At 38.3% G+C, this 19,043-nt stretch overlaps 1 protein-coding gene across 1 annotated transcript in view; it reads left to right on the forward strand.

Annotated features, from left to right (window-relative positions):
• The first annotated feature begins 6,536 nt into the window (after positions 1-6,536).
• Positions 6,537-19,043, forward strand: part of Tp63 (tumor protein p63) — a 205,187-nt gene continuing 192,680 nt past the window's right edge. The window contains exon 1 of the mRNA XM_021653965.2: positions 6,537-7,127. Coding sequence (XP_021509640.1) covers positions 7,066-7,127 — 62 coding nt within the window. The 5' untranslated portion in view covers positions 6,537-7,065. The remainder of the gene's footprint in view (positions 7,128-19,043) is intronic.

The raw sequence follows: 19,043 nt of genomic DNA on the forward strand, positions 1-19,043 counted from the left end.
GAACCCAGGGCCTCTGGAAGAGCAGTGAAGTTCTCTTTATTAGGATAAAATTTTGTGAGGGAGATATAACAAAAATGCAGTGGCAAGAAAAAGGAACAATGCAAAATTTGGATAGTTATCTGTATGCAAATGGCCATGGTCGACACAAACTTCTTAGGGTCCTTCATTTTAGTCCTTTGTCTACAAAGCTTATACAGAAAGGGGAAGAAAGTCATTCTCAAGTGCTCTGGGGGGCACTTAGACACAAGGGTTGGCTCTTATTGATCTGGCTGCTATCAACAATTTCCAGCACACTGATGCATAGATAAAGGAGACCTTCTAGAAATACTTTGCTGATTGTATGAATTGGTTGTTAAATAAATGAGCCTGTAGCTCACCTAGGAGACTGGGCTGGCTGGCAGTGAGCCCCACAGATCATCTTGTCTCCAGCTCCCTATCATTGAGGTTACAAATGTCTATGTCCATGCTCAGCCTTTGCCCTGGATACTGAGGATCCAAGTGAGGCCTGCAAAACTGCTAAGTAAGCACTTCACTGCCAAACCGAGACAATGCCCCAGCCTGCAGTCACAGCTTTTTATGCCTAGAATATGTTATACACAGCAAAATCTAATCCATTACTTTGATAGAGCCTACTCTGAAGGTCACAAATTTGTGACTCTTCGTGATACATATGGACACTCATGCTGCATATTTCCTAAGATACGCTTTCTGATTTTTTTTATTCATCTCATCTTCAATGTTTATGCTACTGATTTAATCATTTACCTACAACTATCTTTAATTTTTAAAACTTCAGTCTGCAAAATTACACACACTGTTTACTGCCTTAATAATTTTTACATGTACAGTTCAGTGGAGCCAAATATAGCCACACTATCCTGTAACTGATCTCAAGGTTTTCGTCTTGCAAAACTGAAACTCAATACCTGCTAAACAACCACTTCCAACCCTCCCCTCCCCCTAGACTCTGATAACTCCACGAATGCATTTTGTAAACTGTAAGCATTTTAAAAACTCCACTTTGGAAGAAAATAGACTTTATCTAGCCAGATACACAGATGGATTAAACATCTAAATAAATTTTCTAGAAGTTAATAGCCATAAAGTTTTGGGGTTCTGGAGTGGGAAAGGAACTTTCATAGGCTTTTCTTCTATTGTGCCAAACTTGAAACTTGACAGATAACCTTACGATTTGTGGCTCCTCACAGGTTTGAGTGCCTATGTAAATCAAAATGAAGATAATCTCTGTTTCACATATTCTTCTCAAAACAACTATATCATGTCCACTATGTGTACAATGATATATCACATATTTTATACATACATCATATATACTAAATATATGTAGTCATACTAAATGTATTTAAATGTAATAACAAAACAAGTTGAGTTTTAGGTTCCTGATTTTCCTGTACCATTTTGCATTCCTGGTAACGGAGCCCTGTCCCTTCTCAGGACCATATGACGCAAAAGGTGATGGAATGGAAACGAAGCAGAAAGGGACACCATGTAAAAAGACTAGAATTTAAATATTTAATCTCATACGAATAGATGATACTATGAACAAACTATAGAGGAATTTTCTGAGGTCTTGGAAGTTACTATGAAAGTTTCAAATGACCCACTTTGCAGAGCTTTAAATTGGGGGAAATAGCTGGTGGATTTTAAAAGCCACACGACTCTGAATTTGGTGTATTGAGCCTCACTAGCATGCTATTTCTGCCAAAAACAGGTAACTGAACCTACTCAGGAGAAGATACCCACCAAAACCTAAACTCAGCAACTGGTCTGTCATCTTTCAAAAAAAACGTGTCCTAAGACGGCTGGAGGACCTGTTCCCAGTGAGAAAAGACTAAACAGGACGATGCACGATTCAGGATTTTCTGTCACTGTACAGGCATGAATGGCACAACGGGCAACTCTAAATGGACAGAGTAGATATTTTATGGATGTACATTTTGTGGTTGAACTGTGATTACGCAAGCAATTTCCTCATTTAGGAAACACACACTGAAACGTGTAGAGGAAAGGCACATTGTGTCTTGCATCTAACAGATGCTTCCGGAAAAACAAATCTGGGCAGTACCAAATAAGGACTTCCTGTGTTTCCTTATTTATCTCCCACTCACATGGACTTTGAGTGAAGGACTGGTGGGAGTGGGGCGCATCCCCCACACAGCTGTTGGAGTGTGTCTGGAAAAGAAGCCCACCCACATTGCTTTTGGACACTGGGTGTGACTCGAGGGTATCAGGTTTGTCTGTGAGGGAGCCTGCCAAGCTCTTTCCGTGCCTTTCCAATTGGCTCTGTGTTTCCTTGCGGGCCCCCTGAATCAAAACTTCCCATTCACTGGAACAACCCCCCTGAAGCCTTTTCTCTCTTCTGAATAGACTCTAGTCATTAGTTTAGCTATAAAAATTTCCATTTGATGAATTGCAGGGCCTTCAAGAAGCTGAAGGACAAATCAAAAGACCAGAATTGAGTCTACAATGAATGTGTTTCTTTATTGAATTAACATTTTATCAACATCAGTACACATGAATTCTGGTTTTACCTTTACTCTACCTAGAGGTCAGACCATAACAATTGTAAAAAAACAATTGAAGCTTAAAGTGGGAGGGTTAGTAAGATCTTCTTCCCAGGGCAAGTTCCCCTCAGTGAACAGAGATTGTGGTCGAATTTAGGTTAGATGCTAAAAAACGTATTCTGGAATGTTTTCTTTTTGTTCCCATAGTCTGAAGTGATATAGGCCATGCTGAGCTCAACAAGATAGGGCCTAAGGTCCAGTCTCTCTGAATTCAGATTCTCCGATAAACAGTGGCCACAGTCACACACAGCCGTGGCTGGGGGAGCATACAAAGCCATCTGCTCTAAGCTGTTCATGGCAACATCTGTTCCCCAGCACCCAGCACTTACTGTTCTCTCCTCAAGTGGCAGAATTCTTTTCCTTTTCTTGATGAGAATCACAATGAAGATTCAAAGGCATGGTAGTGAGAAGTCCCTAAACTGTGGGTTACAAATCTTATTTATTTATATTTGGTTTTTCAAGACAGGGTTTCTCTTTGTAGCCTTGGCTGTCCTGGACTCACTTTGTAGACCAGGCTGGCCTCGAATTCACAGAGATCTGCCTGTGTCTGCTGGGATTAAAGGTCTGAGTCACCATGCCAGGTTTAGGTTACAAGTCTTAAAGCCAATGGCCAGGAGAATCATTCCCTTCCACTAGACCCCACCTCTCAAAGGTCTTGAAACCTCTCAAAATGTGTGTTCCAATACCCAAGCCTATGAGGGACATTTCATTCACAAACCTCGGCAGTTGAGTTTAATGATTCGGCATGTGAGAGATAAAGTCAGTTCCTCTATCTGAAGGGCAAGGGGGTCATTTCGTTTTCAATGGTTATACAGATGAGGTTTGAGAACACCTCTGGTGGAAAACAAAACGCAATACAAAGCAGGAGAGTAACTATTAAAGTTTGCAGCCTAGACCAGAAAGTGCACAAATGAGAAAGCAATTGTGAGATAAATGTCACAAACTCGAGAGAGAGTTTGTGTGCTGAATACCCAAGTCAAGCTGGACACTTTCTTGTCTGTTAGAAGCAGAGAAGGAAGACATTTTTTTTTTCTGGGACATTATGTCAAGAGCTCCACAACCTGAACCATCACTGTTTCCGTGAAGTCTTTATTTCTGCTTTTTACAAATCAAGGATATTCACTAGCGTCTTTCAAGCATGGAAGCTGGAAAGGCCATTTCTTTCTTCTACGTGTCCATGTAAGTTATGCTACTACACTTTCTGACTAAAAGAATTCATTCAAATTCTCAGAAAACTATCTATCTCATATCTCAAAGAAATCATTCACACATTTGGGTAGTGACTTGAGTGTCTGAGGAAGTTGTGGAATCCAGATATGAAACAGGTGTAGTAATTTCAGGGTAATTGTCCCTTATTTTCCCAGGTTGTGGATGTTTGTATTCGTTAATGTGCTGGTGAGTCCGAGGGCCTTGCTTTTCTCCTCTAAATCAAGAGAATAGTGTTTATGTTCATTAAGCAGTAGGAACCAATATCCTTCATAAGTACTTCTATATAATTTGTTGCCACCTAATAATCTGCCTTTTTTACCTAGACAAATACACTATTTTTTAATAACATCTGTGGAGTGATGGCATATACTCTAAATTATTTTAAGCTTTAATCTTTTAAATTAAGTTATAAATCTTGTAAATGAAAATGTGCATGAAGAATGCTTGAAAATTGATTATGTGGAAGTTTATGATATTGAACGGTGATGTGAAATATGTTGACAAGTTTTGTCTTATTTTCAGTGAGCACTTAATTATAAATACCAGAGGAACAGTGAGTATAGATCCTACCACTTCAGATTTGGTCCTAGGGCAGCTACCTTGGCATAATCATCCCAGGGTTAGAAATACAATCTCAAACCCTAGGCTGGAATTAAAGAACCAGATTCTGCATATGTGAGAATTCCAAATGACTCATAGGTTTATTAAAATTTAAGAAACTCTACACTTGAAATCATACTCCTACTCTTTCTTGCTTTTCATGGCTGAGGACTGAACCCAGGGCCTTTTTCACACTAGACCCGTGCCTTTGCCACTGAGCTATACCCCACTTCTTGTATTTTGAGGGACAGCCTAGGCTGTTTGCCTCCAAAGGCTCTCTTAGCCTCTGCCTCTGAAGACCTTAGGGAAGATGCTTAATTCTCATTCAGAAAGGAAAACAGGATAGACACCGGAAGTGGTAGAAGAGAGGGAACAGGACAGGAGCCTACCAGAGATGTCCTCTAAAAGACTCCTCCCAGCAGGGGATAGAAGCAGATTGTGAGACTCATAGCCAAACTTTGGACAGAGCGCAGGGAGTCTTATGGAAGAAGAGGGATATGAAAGGACACAAAGGGGACAGGAGCCACACAAGGAGACCAACAATGCTAAGAAAGCTGGTTCCAGGGGGGACTGCAGAGACTGATGCACCATCCAAAGATCTTGCATAAGGAGCATCTAGAGCCCCCTGCTCAGATGTAGCCCATAGACATCTCAGTCTTCATTCTGGTCCTCTAGAAAGGTGAGAAGAGACAGTGTCTGACATGAACTCGATTGCCTGCTCCTTGATCACTTCTCCCTGGTGGGGTGGCCTAGCCAGCCCACAAAGGAAGAGGATCCTCCAAGCAGTCCTGATGGGACATAATAGGCTAGCCTCAGACAGTAGGGGAGGACTTCCCCTATCAGTGGACTAGGAGAGAGGGATAGGGGAGGAGGAGAAGGGAAGGTGCGAGCAAGAGGAGATGAGGAAGGTGCTACCAACTGGAATACAAAGTGAACTAATTGGAACTAATAATAATAATAATAATAGTCTAAAAGAAAGACTCATCTTACAATGAGGAACAGATAGATCCTGTGTGATGGAACTCCCCCATGGCCCTGGCCACAGGAAATTGATTATTCTCAATTTAAGAACTTTGCAATTAGGTCATCTGTATTTGCTGAGAGGAAGCAAGCCAAACACTTCAATTCCCCTGAACAAATCTATAATTAATTAGTGGAATGATCTTTGCTTCAAGCTTCACAGTTTTTAGAGCAAGCTGTCTGATGTGGCTGGGGCTCGAGGCCAGCATGTGTGTGAGTTTCACAATTCGCAGATGTTAGACCCTCTCAGTCTGAGTAAAGGAAGAGAATGTCAAGTTTTAAATAGCGTCTCCCTGGCTGGAGCAACAAATGAAACATCTTTACGAACACGTTTTGAACCAGAATTTCTTACAGGAAAATGTCAGATTTCTCTTTAGCTTGTCTCACAACTTTGACATTTTCTGATGTCACCAGTTTGCAGGTGTCTGTGACTGTGGCATGAATGGAAATGTGTTCCTGCCATGTCAGTGACACTTGGGCACACAGCTTTTATTTCCTTTTTGGACTCTATTCTTATTTAGCTTCTGAATCATATTTCATTCAATTTCTAAACCCACAGTCCTAGGATAGGTTTACGGCCAACATTCAGAAAGGAAACAAATTAATCATCCTGGAGACTTTGATAATATATTAATTCTTGACTGCATAAGTTAGATCTTCGAGTAAGTCAAAAGAGACTAAAAGCAGCAAAATGAGACATAAGAGAATGAGACAGAATGATAGAGTTTGAAATAAGACACTTTTCCCATTGACAGGCAGTTTGAAATAATTCTGAATAGGTATCTAAATAACAAAATAACTAGAAAATATTGTAAAAGAAAGTCTCCTTTCCTAGCTTAATGTCACGTTAAAATTCTATTACTTATATCTATATGGATAAAAGAAATCAGTACAAGCTATTTCCTTTTATTTGGCCAAGAAAAATTTCTAAGGACATAGGTATGATAACTCTCTCCCTAGTTGAAACCAAGAGTGAGTTCTAGGTTAAATATAATCAAGGAATTTCCCTGTCTTTGCTATTTGAGATTGTGACCACAACAGGCGGTTGGCTGAAAGGGAGGCTGAAGGGGGGCAGGGAAGAAGACCGGGAGGGGAAAAAAAAAGTCCCCTAAGCGTCTCTGCAAAACATTCTAGCCCCAGCAGCAGTGACAGAGCTCTCAAATCAAATCAGGATCCAGACACAAGTAGATGTTATTCAGCTGGAGAATGGGGAACATTTATTAGCTCAAGTGACAAAAGTTCTGGCTCCTGTGATTAACCTCTGATTGCCATTCATGCCAGCACCCAATCACGAGCAAGCTCAGAAGTTCAGAGATGCCTACGAATTGCCAACAAGTGTGGCCACTCTCCATCAAGGGCTCTAAAACGGTGGCAGAGAGGAAGAACAGCTTTACAGAGGATGCCCAGCTGGTAAGAAGCGACTGTTTATGATGCTCAGGTCACTTGAAGATTCTCATTGGCTGAAAGGAAGAAATGCCCCTCCTCTTTGCAAATCTGTGTGAAGGGGGGCAAGTGTCTAAACTACTATGTCTGATGGCATTTGACCCTATTGCCTTTAGCCTTCTGGCTATCTACCTAGATATTCTCAGGTGTGTGTGTGCATTTCATAAAGTTGCTCCCCATCTGTTGGTATCAAAGAGAGTTGAAGGAAATGAATTTTGAAACCTCCAGATGCGCTACCCTACAGTACTGCCCCGATCCTTACATCCAGCGGTGAGTTTAAATATGACGTGACTTCTGTCAAAACTGAAGTGCTGTGTCTGTGTATGCTGAGTGTTTCTGCTGTGTACTAAAGAACCCCTCCTTGCTTAGTGAGAACAATGATACCTACTTTGGACTTAGTATGGACTTACAGTGGTCTGTAGGCATTTTTTTCCTACAGTTCTCTCCTACTTTATTTCTTGAGTTACTGAGTGAAGAAGTTTGAAGACGTCCATTTTTTTTTATCCCTTGTACACTACTGGATTTAAGGAGAGAGAGAGAGAGAATGTAGCTATGTAGCATGGGTAGGAGGGAGGATCTGAGAAATGTTGAAGAAGGGAGGTAAGTGAGCTCATTCTCAGAGAGCTAATCAAAACATTATTTAAACATTGTCACACCATTTTAAAATGTTTCAAATATTGAAAGGAATTAGTTGCCATGCTCAGTCCCCACCCACCCAAGAAAAAGAAATTTCATTGGGTGGGGATATAATAATCTATTGGGCAATCTTCGAGTCAAAATAAACAGGTGAAATTTTGATTTATATCTTAAAAACAGATAGCCATTGTTATATGAAACAGATTGTGGCTTGTCATTTTAGCTCTACAGAATATTTTCTTTTTGATTTGTTTCAAAACAAACATCATCTTTTGACAAATGTGACTTCTGAAACCTGTGATTAAACTGAATTTTATTTGTGTTTGTAGAAAAATATTTACCTAGCACTGAGAAGGAATATTTGTGAGAGTTCACAATAGTATGCCTGTGTCGGGGGAATAGACTGTTTCAAATTAGAGTTTGCTATTTTTAAACGGGTAAATGAAATCTGAAGAGTGTTTCCTGTGTAGAGTTATGGAGACATTGACACCACACAAAGCAGTGTGATGTTGTTAATTTAACGGCATGAGATTTGAGGTTGGAATTTGGTTCTTTGTAAGACTAATGAGAGAGGTCCTGAGTGTTGAAAACGGCAGGGTTAGAAAGGGGTTAAACTGACACTTGCCACCTGTGCCTGCTGGAGGCTCACACCAGAATATGAGTCAGGAGCTCTGGGCAGGACTCCGTTACCATAGCATTGCCTTGGATTGTGAAAGACTATTTCTGTTTTCATCCATGTAATTTGCTCCTATGTCAGGCTGACTCTTTCTCTTCCTGTGAGGTTTCTGGTGGGAAAAGCAGAAGAGGAAAGATAAATGGAATGGGAAATACAAAAAGAAGAGAGAGACTCAAAGGAAATGGAGAAAGACCAAGGCAGAGACAGAAAAGACTGTTATTATCTCCCGGGTTGAAATGGGAAATGTGAATAGTCTCTTAACTCCTCTCTTACTGTTTGTACAAGCAACAGTTTTAGTAAAAAGAAATGGATCCAGATTCTTTCTTCTTGAATGACCTAAAAATTAAATTTAGCTGTATCTGGGTATAAGAATGATGACAAAGCAGTATACCCAGCATTTTTGAGTTCTCAAAGACCTTTCACTAATCTCAAAAATTAGCCATTCATTCCCCAGCTTTTGGTCCAACACTTCTAAGAACACAACTGTGACTCAGCAGCAACTCTTACAATGTTCCCTCCTGAGCCTGTCCTGAAGACTGCATTGGATTCACAGCAGCGCCCCAAATTTCTAGCTTGTGGAATGGGCCCCTTCCCTCCTACACACATCCTTCTGCAGGCATTTCTAGTAGTGGATCAGAAAACTCTGTAAAGACAAGCAAAGAAATTCTTTTTCTTGTAGTTCTGATGGCCTGTTAGGTCCCGGACAGACTGAACCTAAGTTCTCAACACAGTGAAAAAATCCAGTCTTTTCAAATGGCTTTAAATTTTAGAGTGCCTTGATTTCAGTAGCTTTCCCAACTTGGGAGAAGACATAAAATAAGTGCAGAGCTGTGAGACTGTGATTCAACATGGTCCGGAAAGATTTCTAAAAACAGTTTTCTTAAGATAAAATATCTCCTCATTTATAATGAAAATATAACCATTAAATAACATAGAAAGAAATATAGATACTAAGCCTCCTTTTGTAAAGGCACATGTGTACAAAAGTTCATGACAACATGGAGTGTGGTAGCTCACGCTCATAATCCCAGAACCCAGGAGGCTGAGGCAGAAGGATTGCAAATTGTATGACAGCTAAGGAAATCCTGTCTGGAAAAAAAAAAGCCATGAGGTTCATTATTGACATCTGATTAACTAGACAGAATTACATATTTGATATTCAGTGTCTCCTTAAACATTTAAACTTATTACATAGATTAATTTCCTGTAGATTAATCCCTCCTTAGTGAATAAATAATGAAGTGAAAATATTACTGGGGAGAGAGAAACTAGGGGAGAGGAAACCATAATCAAAATGTATGGAATGAAAAAAATTTGTTCAATAGAGAAAAGAAAATATATATCAACACAAGAATCCAGCACTGTCCTTTTTGATGTCCTATGGGTGAAGAGAGTGAGTTGATTTTTCTAAGCAGACAACCCTGGTAGTTCTCAGTTTACAAAATCTATTTTAAGAAGGACCAAATTTAATCATTCCATAATCATAGTCATCTACATACTTAAACTTGCCTTTCTCGACCTTGTCTTTGAGAGACTCTCAAAGAAGCGTTTTGTTGTTATTATTGTTGTATTAAAGAAGGACAGGACAGGCTGATATTTTTAGCTCCAAGCTACTGTGATTCATGAATTTCTTTGTTTATATAGAATAGAATGAACAGTGTGCTATTATTGTTAATTGATAAATATTAATGCCAGTCCAAAAAAAATCTGACGGTTTAAATGCGCATTTCAAAGAACTATGATCTATTAGAGATTTCACCTTGTTGTCTTTCTTTCTTTCTTTCTTTCTTTCTTTCTTTCTTTCTTTCTTTCTACCTGAACTTATTGACATGGTATGGATTTGGCTGTGTTCTAAATCAATACTAATTTACTTCAGTCTTTGCAAAAACTTTTCTGAAAACAAAAAAGGCATTTACATCTATGGAGCTTATTATATTTGTATTTGACAATATTGGCAATTACACAAAATAAGGAAAGATGGTTAAAAGTCACAAAGTCTGTCATTTGATTACCAACCCAATTTTAACAAGAGCATCAATTAATGGTGCAAAATCGGCAAATAAGTCAGTGAGTTAACTTCCTAATAAACATAACATACGCACAGTAACTTTATTTGCTGTTTTTAGCCTGATGAATATTCAACGTGAATGTAAAAGTCATTTCTTTAGAATCAAAACCTCTGCTTGTTTGTGGTATAAATTGTGTCATTTTCTTTTTAGAATTATGGTCTAATTTGCTGAATACACCTTGAATCCATTCTGTGAGGCATTCAATTCTTTCAAAATACTTTTCAAAATATAAGCCTGTTAAAAAAATAAGTCAAGATTACATTCTGAAATAAGGTGATAATTGAAGTAAAAAAGGAAACAATATTACAATGTAATACATTTATAAAATATATTCTTTTCCAGTTAATGTTTATTCAAAACCAGCTCATGCTGCTAATACATAGTAAAAATATTTCTAGTATGAATTAGTCTTTTTGTGTGAATTTAGTTTTACTTGCTTAAAGGTCAACTTTATTAACTGTGCTTTCTAAATATATCCTAAGTGGAAGGGTGGTGACAAAACGCTTACAGCGGAAGACCATTTCTTTGGTGTGATAAAACTCACATAAAGGCAGGAGCATGTCTACCGTGGCGCAGTCATTTGCCCTCTTCTCCCAGTGGCTTCCTTCTTACTCTGTTACCAGGCGAGCTGGCTTCCAATGATGGCACTGACAGTTCATCTGCCTTAGGATTTTTTATTGACATCAAATAATAGGAACAACAGTAAAAGAGTCAGCATGAAGGGAGTGAACTTAGGAAACCCTTACTCTGGCACACTGCTTGTTGAGTTTCCTACGGAAGCAGATAGGCCTTGGGAGCAGAGTTTCCCACAGGCTCACAGTTCGAAGCAATCACTACCTCCTTTTTCTTTAATGTTTCATGTAATGAACACTTCCAGCCACTGCTAATTCCAGGGAGCCACAACATAGCCATTGCTTCTAATTACAGTTAGAATTTTAAAAAGAACAAAGATTAAAAACTCTGTGTTTTTAGGATGACTGCCTAAATAAATAATACATTGTATAATTTCTAGTGTTGGATAAAGAACTCATCTGTATCTTTCAATAAGGAAATCAGATTCAGGCTTCTCTAATGATTAGGTAGATTAGCTGACAGTCTGTAAGAAGTACAGCAAAGTGCAATTTGCTTTTATTGTCTAAATTCAGTTCTTAAATGAAGCAAGGCCTTGGACAGGAACAAATAGATGAAAGGAATATTGACTTGTAATTTACCTACAAGGCCTAATATATACATCAGGTGCAATCATGAAGGAGTACTTCAAATTCTTACCACAATGCTATTATAATTCTTTCTGTTGCTTCTGAGATCTTGACACATTTGAATGTTCTGTGGACAGGGAAATTTGTCAGCCAAGTGTGTATACCATGTGTCAAAGATCTGTTCTCTAGCTCCACCTTTAATATCACCTTATTAAATGATTGTCATGCGTTCCTTAACTTGTCTACATTAGAGCCCATGGGGGTTGAGATTAAGACCTCCAATCTGCAGTTGAGAAGGACTTTGGAAACTAACCATAAGCCAGTTCAACCCTAATATCCACCTTGAACCTCAAGTGCCCACATCTATGAGTCTGGTTGTAGTCAGCTAGTAGGCTTCCGCTCCCTTTCCACAGACACATGGGTCTTCACCAAGGATGCAAGTCAATAGACAGTGACAATTAAGGACATTATACTTTAAGTGCATCTTCCTCGTTATCAAATGTAACAATTTTTCTCTCTGGACTTTTGCACCTTAGAATAAAGTAATATAGACCTAAGAGGGGCTGAGTTGCCTGTGCACAACACAATACTAGCAAAGACAAGATGAAAATTTAAAGCTCTTGGTCAAATTCAAAACTCCCAGGTCAAAATCATGTCTACCAATGACAATATCATTTCATTAGATCTATGTAAGATCTTACAGTTAAAGGACTTCTCAGTGTATCTGATCCACTCAGAAGGTGGCAGGATACTGCACCCCCACAAGAAGGTACATCCCCATCTCTAAACTATATTAGTCAATTATATTAGATGGCCAAAGGGACTAAGCTGGATACTAACTAAGGATTCCAAATAGCCGACTTGGAAAGTTAGATTTGTTTGGAATACCTATGTGCATACAGTGTTTATAGTGTTATCACAAGAGTCTTCAAAGGTCGAAGAATCAAAGTGATAGAATATGAAAAAAGCAGAGCCCTGCCAACACTTTGCTAGATCTTGGCCATTATGTAAGGCTTTTGACCCACCAAACAGTTACACAATAAATTTGTATTGGTTTCCATTACTAAGTTTGGAGTAACTTGTTACAGAAGATTTAAGGAATGTACTGTAAATAAAGAAACTGTGCCTTGCTTTAGTTTCTTTAACTAACATAGTCTCTTTATGACAGTATTTATGATGCAGAGTCAGGAGGGGAGAAGATAAATGAGATGCATTCCTAGATTGCAAGGTACCTCAAGTAGAGTAACCTGTGTGGAAACAACACAGCATGATACAAGAATTGCATGTGTTTAAGGGTACTGGAATAGCTATCTAAGGGCTGAGTTGGAAGCAGCCATGTGAAAGAGAGCAAACTGCAGTAGTGATTTTTGTTAACAGTGTTTGTTAACATGTCCCAAACTGTTTTACGTGAAGTTGCACTAGACTTTTTGAGAGTATCCATAAAACTCTGAAGGCCAAATGTAGATTTGGTGAACCAGGGGATGTATGTGTTTACTTCCGATTTTTCCCAACTATGGAGAGAAATGTCCTGTCCACGCTTGGAGGCTGTGATAGGTAGGTTTGGCAAGAGTCCTGAAACTGTGTAATAAACAAAAACGATTTGATTTGCACAGTTATCGGGTCACACTTGAAGAAACAGCCCCAGAACTTCCTGTGCTGTGAGGCTCCTCATTCATTTGAGATTTGAGATAGAGAAATTAAGCATGCCCTAAAGGAAGGCAGAACCAGCGTTTCTATCCAGTACTTCAGATGCTTCACTTGTTTGTATACCTATGTGAAAGAAACTGAGACCCAAATTCCCTAAAAGAAACCAAAAAAATATGTAGCCTGGGTAGTGTCTTCCCAGGGAAAGACTTCATGGTCTCAGTTTACTTAAAAGGCAAAAATGGATTGTAAGATTAAAGTGACAATTTGAATCTGTGATTCAGGACAAGAAAGCAAAGTTTCTGATTAGCTGGCTTGAAGCTCAAATTTGTCTCGACAGGGCTTCCAGCTCCTTTAAAGGGTTCACAAGGACTAGTCCTCCAGCAACAAGTGATGGATGGATAAAGCACTGTAATTACGATCAAAGGCCACCAACTCCTGCCTGTGTAATTATGCATTTCCCGGCTTCTGAAAGTCACTTTGTTCCATTCAAAAGAAGATGAGAAACGGACACGAGTGATGTGTGCTTATTGGTTAGTCAAGGTTTTGGAAATGACAGTTATTAGATTTTTTTTTTACCTTAAGCCATAAGAATTGGGAGAATAATTTAGACTGGGAAAATTAATGATGACTCCACTCTAATGGTTATTGGTCTTATTTACCTTCTCCATTCTCGCTCACCTCTCCTTCTAATTATAAATTCAACTTTCTGAAAATTAGATTGAAATCACTATGGCTGAGAAACAAGAATCTCAGGATTCTCCTGCTTCTGTTTCTTTCAAATTTCTATTACCTGTTGTCATTTTCCTTTTAAATGAGCAAACGTAATTTGCCAGGTTCAACAGCAAACTCCATTCTCAAATTCCATTAACTTACGGTGTCTCACATAATTAAAGGTAAAATTAGTGGCATAAAAATAGCCTGAGAAAGTCTTTTGATCCAAGAAACACAAAATGGAAACAAGTGTGATAATTTAATCAGCCACATACCTATCTAGAGGAGGTTTCTTTAATGGAAATTTTTATTAGATGTTTAATAGCATGAGGTATAATAAATATTAGAATAATACAAATTTATCATGGAATAACAGTGTGATAGAGACATTAGCTTTTAATACTACAAAGCATGTTGCACTTACATAATGTTGATGGTTCTTAATTTGACCACCCATCATTGCCTGGAGCTTTACCAATGTGGTCAAGTTTCGGACCATCTCTTAAAACAGCAAATGTGAAATATTTTATTTTAAAACAGGCATTCTCTTTTCTTTCCTCCCATCTTATCCTAGTTCACTGATACTTCTGTTTCAATGACTAAATTGAATAATGTCATATTCTTCTTAATTACAAGTGAGAATATATGAATAAGTTTTCGGAGAAAGGCCCTTCTCCCTTTCCAGTTTTTCTATGGCATTATGCCCATCTCTCGATATGAACAATAAGAGGTATGTTTCTTTTTATCACTTGTTTTTCTTCAGACAATGAATGAAAGTGCTCTTTTTGATGGGATTTCTTTTTTCAAACTAAGTTGTTAGCAATCACAAGATTTCTAGTAAAAACAAAGAATTTTTCATCCAACATCATGACTGCTGAATCTAGTTGGATGAATCTTTTCTCTTGTATCCCATAGAGGCTGTTGTGAACTCTGTTGTGGTTTCTCCACTACACTGGGATATGAATGGATAACTTACTGTCAGTTGATGCTGAGACATGCACAGAGATACTGACCCCAGTTTCACATATTCAGTGTGAAAAACCTCCCATGTTTCTCTGTCTGTTCAAGTGCACTCCTAGTCCTTTTATTCGGTAGATGAAGTCTCACTTAGGTCTTACATATATTCACATACATTTTGACATTAAATTCTTCAAAAGAGTGGAATAAAATCTTTTCTATTTGTCCTCATTTCTCCTTTATGCCTTTCACTTACACTATTTTTTTTTCAAGCTTGGTAATACAATAAATTTACCTTAAGTAGCTTAAAATGTCAGAATACTTTTTAATCAGTTCAAGCTCTACTTTACAAGAGTAAAACTGTATCCATCCTTAAACTTAAAAAAGAAATTATAAAGACATGTGAAAACTAAATACATAAATAAAATTAAGAGAATTATATGCTCTTTAAACTTTATAGAGGTATTGTGTGTTTTTAGGATCTGGGTTGTAAACTGTGTTTTAAGGGAGATTTATATAAAATGATTTTAAATAAACTATAAAAGTGTGTGGTTGGAAGAAAGGGAACAATAGTTAAAGGGACACAAAAACGCCAGGAACACCTCAATTTCATTACAAAGTACAAAGTATTTAATAATATTTAACAAGTATTTATTAAGTGCTAGATTCATAAACTATGACAAAGAATTTAAGATTTTGCAATCTCATCGCTTATTGATCAGCGATATTGCGAGCCCTTTCTAGGTGTCTGGTAACTCTACATTTCTAATGTAAGACCCTGCATCAGGATCCTTCTTGGCAAAGCAGCTTTCCACTTTCATTGTTATTATTTTATAACATTATATAAAAATTAAAGTTTAAAGCTTAAACTTTATTATATATTTGTACTTTACACAACTATATAACCTGGGCAAGGTAGACCAGTTGGACACACATGTGTAGTTCCCTGTTCTCTCTTGCCCTTGCCTAACTTTTCCTCTAGACTCCATTCATCCATCACCTGGAAGAGTCCCAGCCTAAAAGATGGCAGTGTTCTTTTTGTTCTTTTTTTTTTTTTTTTTTTTTTTAGTTTGCTGGTCACAACTGGATCTGTTAGTAACAGGAATGGAGTAGAAATAAGATCCGAAGCTGAAGAAGTAGGATAGCTGTTTTTTAAAGTATTTAAGAAGGTCATCAAAAGAAAAACGTAGTCCCAAGGAGTTGGAAGAAGGCCCTGTGAAAACAGAAAGAGCTAAGTAGAGATGATCTGTATATGTAAACTTAAGGCAGAGACTCTAAAATCTAATAGTTATTCTAACTTTTGAGAGGACGTGGACTTTTGAAATTATTTTGCACAGTGATGGGGACTGAAAGCAGGGCCCTGTGCACGCTAGACAAGCACTCTAACACTGAGTGGCATCCTCAGCCCTAGAGGACACAATTTCTAAGGAATCATTTTCACTTAATAGAACACCACAGAGCCACAATTGAGGGAAATTATTTCTGCCTAGAGAATAAGAGTGTTCATCTGAGTAACAGAGACCTCCCACACAGGGATTCAACTTTCAAAGCCAGGAATTACTCAGTTTGGAAACTTGGGGCTGATTATTTCAGAGCCCTCACCTCCTTTAATTGATTTTTAATGCAATAATTTTGTTCCCTGTCAATGCACAAATCCCATTTGCTAACTTCAGCTTTTAAAATTTGCTGAGTTCTACACACTGTAAACCCTATCAGATTGATTTCACTTCCCTCATTTTCTCATTGTCAATGTGCAGTTTTCCCCTAGTGTAATAATTTAACTGAGTCCACCTATCTGAACAGGTTTCTTCCAGAAAAACACCATATTTTCTGGAACCACATGGATCACATTGGCTTACTGAAGCTCATGGCAAAATATGGACCTTTATAAAGCATCGTTCTCTGACAGGGCTTCTTTCCCTTTTCATGGGGGCTTTTTTTGGTTTTGTTTTGTTTTACATTCTGGACTAATTTTTTTATTATTGTTGTTGTTGTTGTTATTACATTGATTTATTTATTGAAGGGCACACATGCATGCTCTTGCAAGTGTGTGGAGTTCAGAAGACAATTTGTGGAATAGGTTCTCTCTTTCCACTATGTGGAACTCAGGAATCCAACTCAGGCCGTTAGCCTTAGTGTTGAACACCTTTATCTTTTGAACTGTCTCACCTGTCCTGCATTCAGATCTTACTGCCTTGTTGATACAACTATAATTTTAAAGGCTTGTGAAGCACAATAACAAAAACTGAGTCCATGACTTCGCTTTTCCTCTCTGCAGTCATATTTGTTCTATTCTCTTTCTTCCTTTCTTTCAGTAGGGTCTCACTAAGAAAGCCTGGCTAGCCTGTAACTCGATGTGTAGACTAGGCTGGCCTAAAACGGAAAGAGAACTCAAAGAGATCCATGTGCCTCTGCCCTCTGCCCTCTGCCCTCTGTCCTCTACCCTCTGCTTCTGCACAGTGATAAAGGAGAATATCACCATGACTGGCCATGATCTTCTTTAAAATTTTTCTCTCCTAGTGATTGTTGAAAGTCATACACAGCTCAGTCATCTTTGAAATCTCTCTTCACTGTGGTTTGCAAGCCATTACTAGATTCTGACTTTTTAAACTCCTGATAGGCTAGGGTCAGATGAAAGGGGAGGAGGACCTCGCCATCAGTGCACTGGGTGGGGCAGGGGAGGAGAAGAGGGAGGGAGGAAAGGATTGGGAGGGGATGAAGGAGGTGGCTACACCTGGGATACAAAGTGAATATATTGCAATAAATTTAAAAAAAAAAAAACACTAAAAATGCTAGGGGAAAAAAAAGAAAAGATAAAAGTAGAAATGAAAACAAACAAAATGGATCAAAGATAAATTTAGGGGTGTAAAATGTCAGAATCTGGTAATGGCTCACAGGAGCTTTTTGCAACTCCTTGGAACTACATTTTTTTAAATGACCTTCCCACAATGCTTCTTTAGTTCCAAGATATTTCATTCCTCCTCCATTCCTGTTGCCACCAGATTCAGCTGTGACCTGTAAACTGGAAAACCCCCCTCCATCTTTAATTAAACAGATGAGGCTGGGATTCCTCCTCAGGCAGTGGATGAATAGAGCGTAGAGGAAAAGTTAGCCACGCTTTCAATCAAGTAAAATAATAAGGATGGTGTGTGTGCCTTGCAGGAAAAGAACCTGTTGCCCTGACACTTGAGATCTGTATAGTTTCTCCTGACAATTAAGGTACAGCCATGCTGACATGAGCCTTTAGAGACAAAAGTGGATTGCTTTCTAACACTCTTGCATACACACTGAACCTTGGTGTTATTATGGCGGGGAGGTCACATAGCTGAATTGTGTGGCTTGTGAGGCTGAAGCCATATGAGAAGACCCTTTTACCCATAAAGGTCTAGCACCTCTCGTGGGAGATCATCTAATTGTTACTAGAACTGATTTCGTTAGTGGTTAGACCACCTAACATCCCCACCAGTGCTGTATAAGGGTTCCCTTTTATTTACATCTGTTGATTATTTACATTTGTTGATTTTTTTTTATGGTCACTCATCTAACCGGGGTGACACAATCACAATTTCCATTTAATTTACATTTCTTTCATGCATAGTGAGTTGAACATTTTTTTCATGGAGTTATTGGCAATCTGTGTTTCATCTTTCAAGATGTGTCTATTTCATCATTCTATTTGGGGTGTGTTGTTTGATTTCTTGTTACTTAGTTATTTCAGTTCTTTATACATGCAAGATATTAATCTTCTGATAGATATACGGATACCAAAGATTTCCTCATATTCTATAGACTAACTCTTCACTAGATTACCTGCTTGTTATGAAGAAGCTTAATTGCATAAAATCCCATTTGTCAACAGCTGCCATTACTTTCTAAGCAACTAGAGCTCTATTCAGGAAGTGCCTGCCTATAGCTGTATAATGAAGTGTTTCCCCTTCTTTTTCCCTATAACAGATTTTAGATTTAGATTTTTATATTGTTTTTGAACCACTTGGAGTTGAGTCTTGTACAAAGTTGAAGATAAAAATATGGTTTTATTCTTGTACACATAGATATGTGCTTTTTATGGCACACTTGTTAAAGAGGCTATCTTCTCTCTAATGTATATTTTCAGGATCTATGGTGGTTAATACAGATTGTCAACTTGACAAGATAAAGAGTCACTTAGGGGATAAACTTCTGGGAATGTCTATGAAGGATTTTCCAGATTGGGTTACCTGAGGTAGGAAGACCCACCTAAATACGTGTGACACAATTCCATGGCTGTGTTTCTGGACTAGAGACACAGAAG

This window comes from Meriones unguiculatus, chromosome 17 (genome assembly GCF_030254825.1).
Source record: "Meriones unguiculatus strain TT.TT164.6M chromosome 17, Bangor_MerUng_6.1, whole genome shotgun sequence".
Taxonomy (NCBI): Eukaryota; Metazoa; Chordata; class Mammalia; order Rodentia; family Muridae; genus Meriones; species Meriones unguiculatus.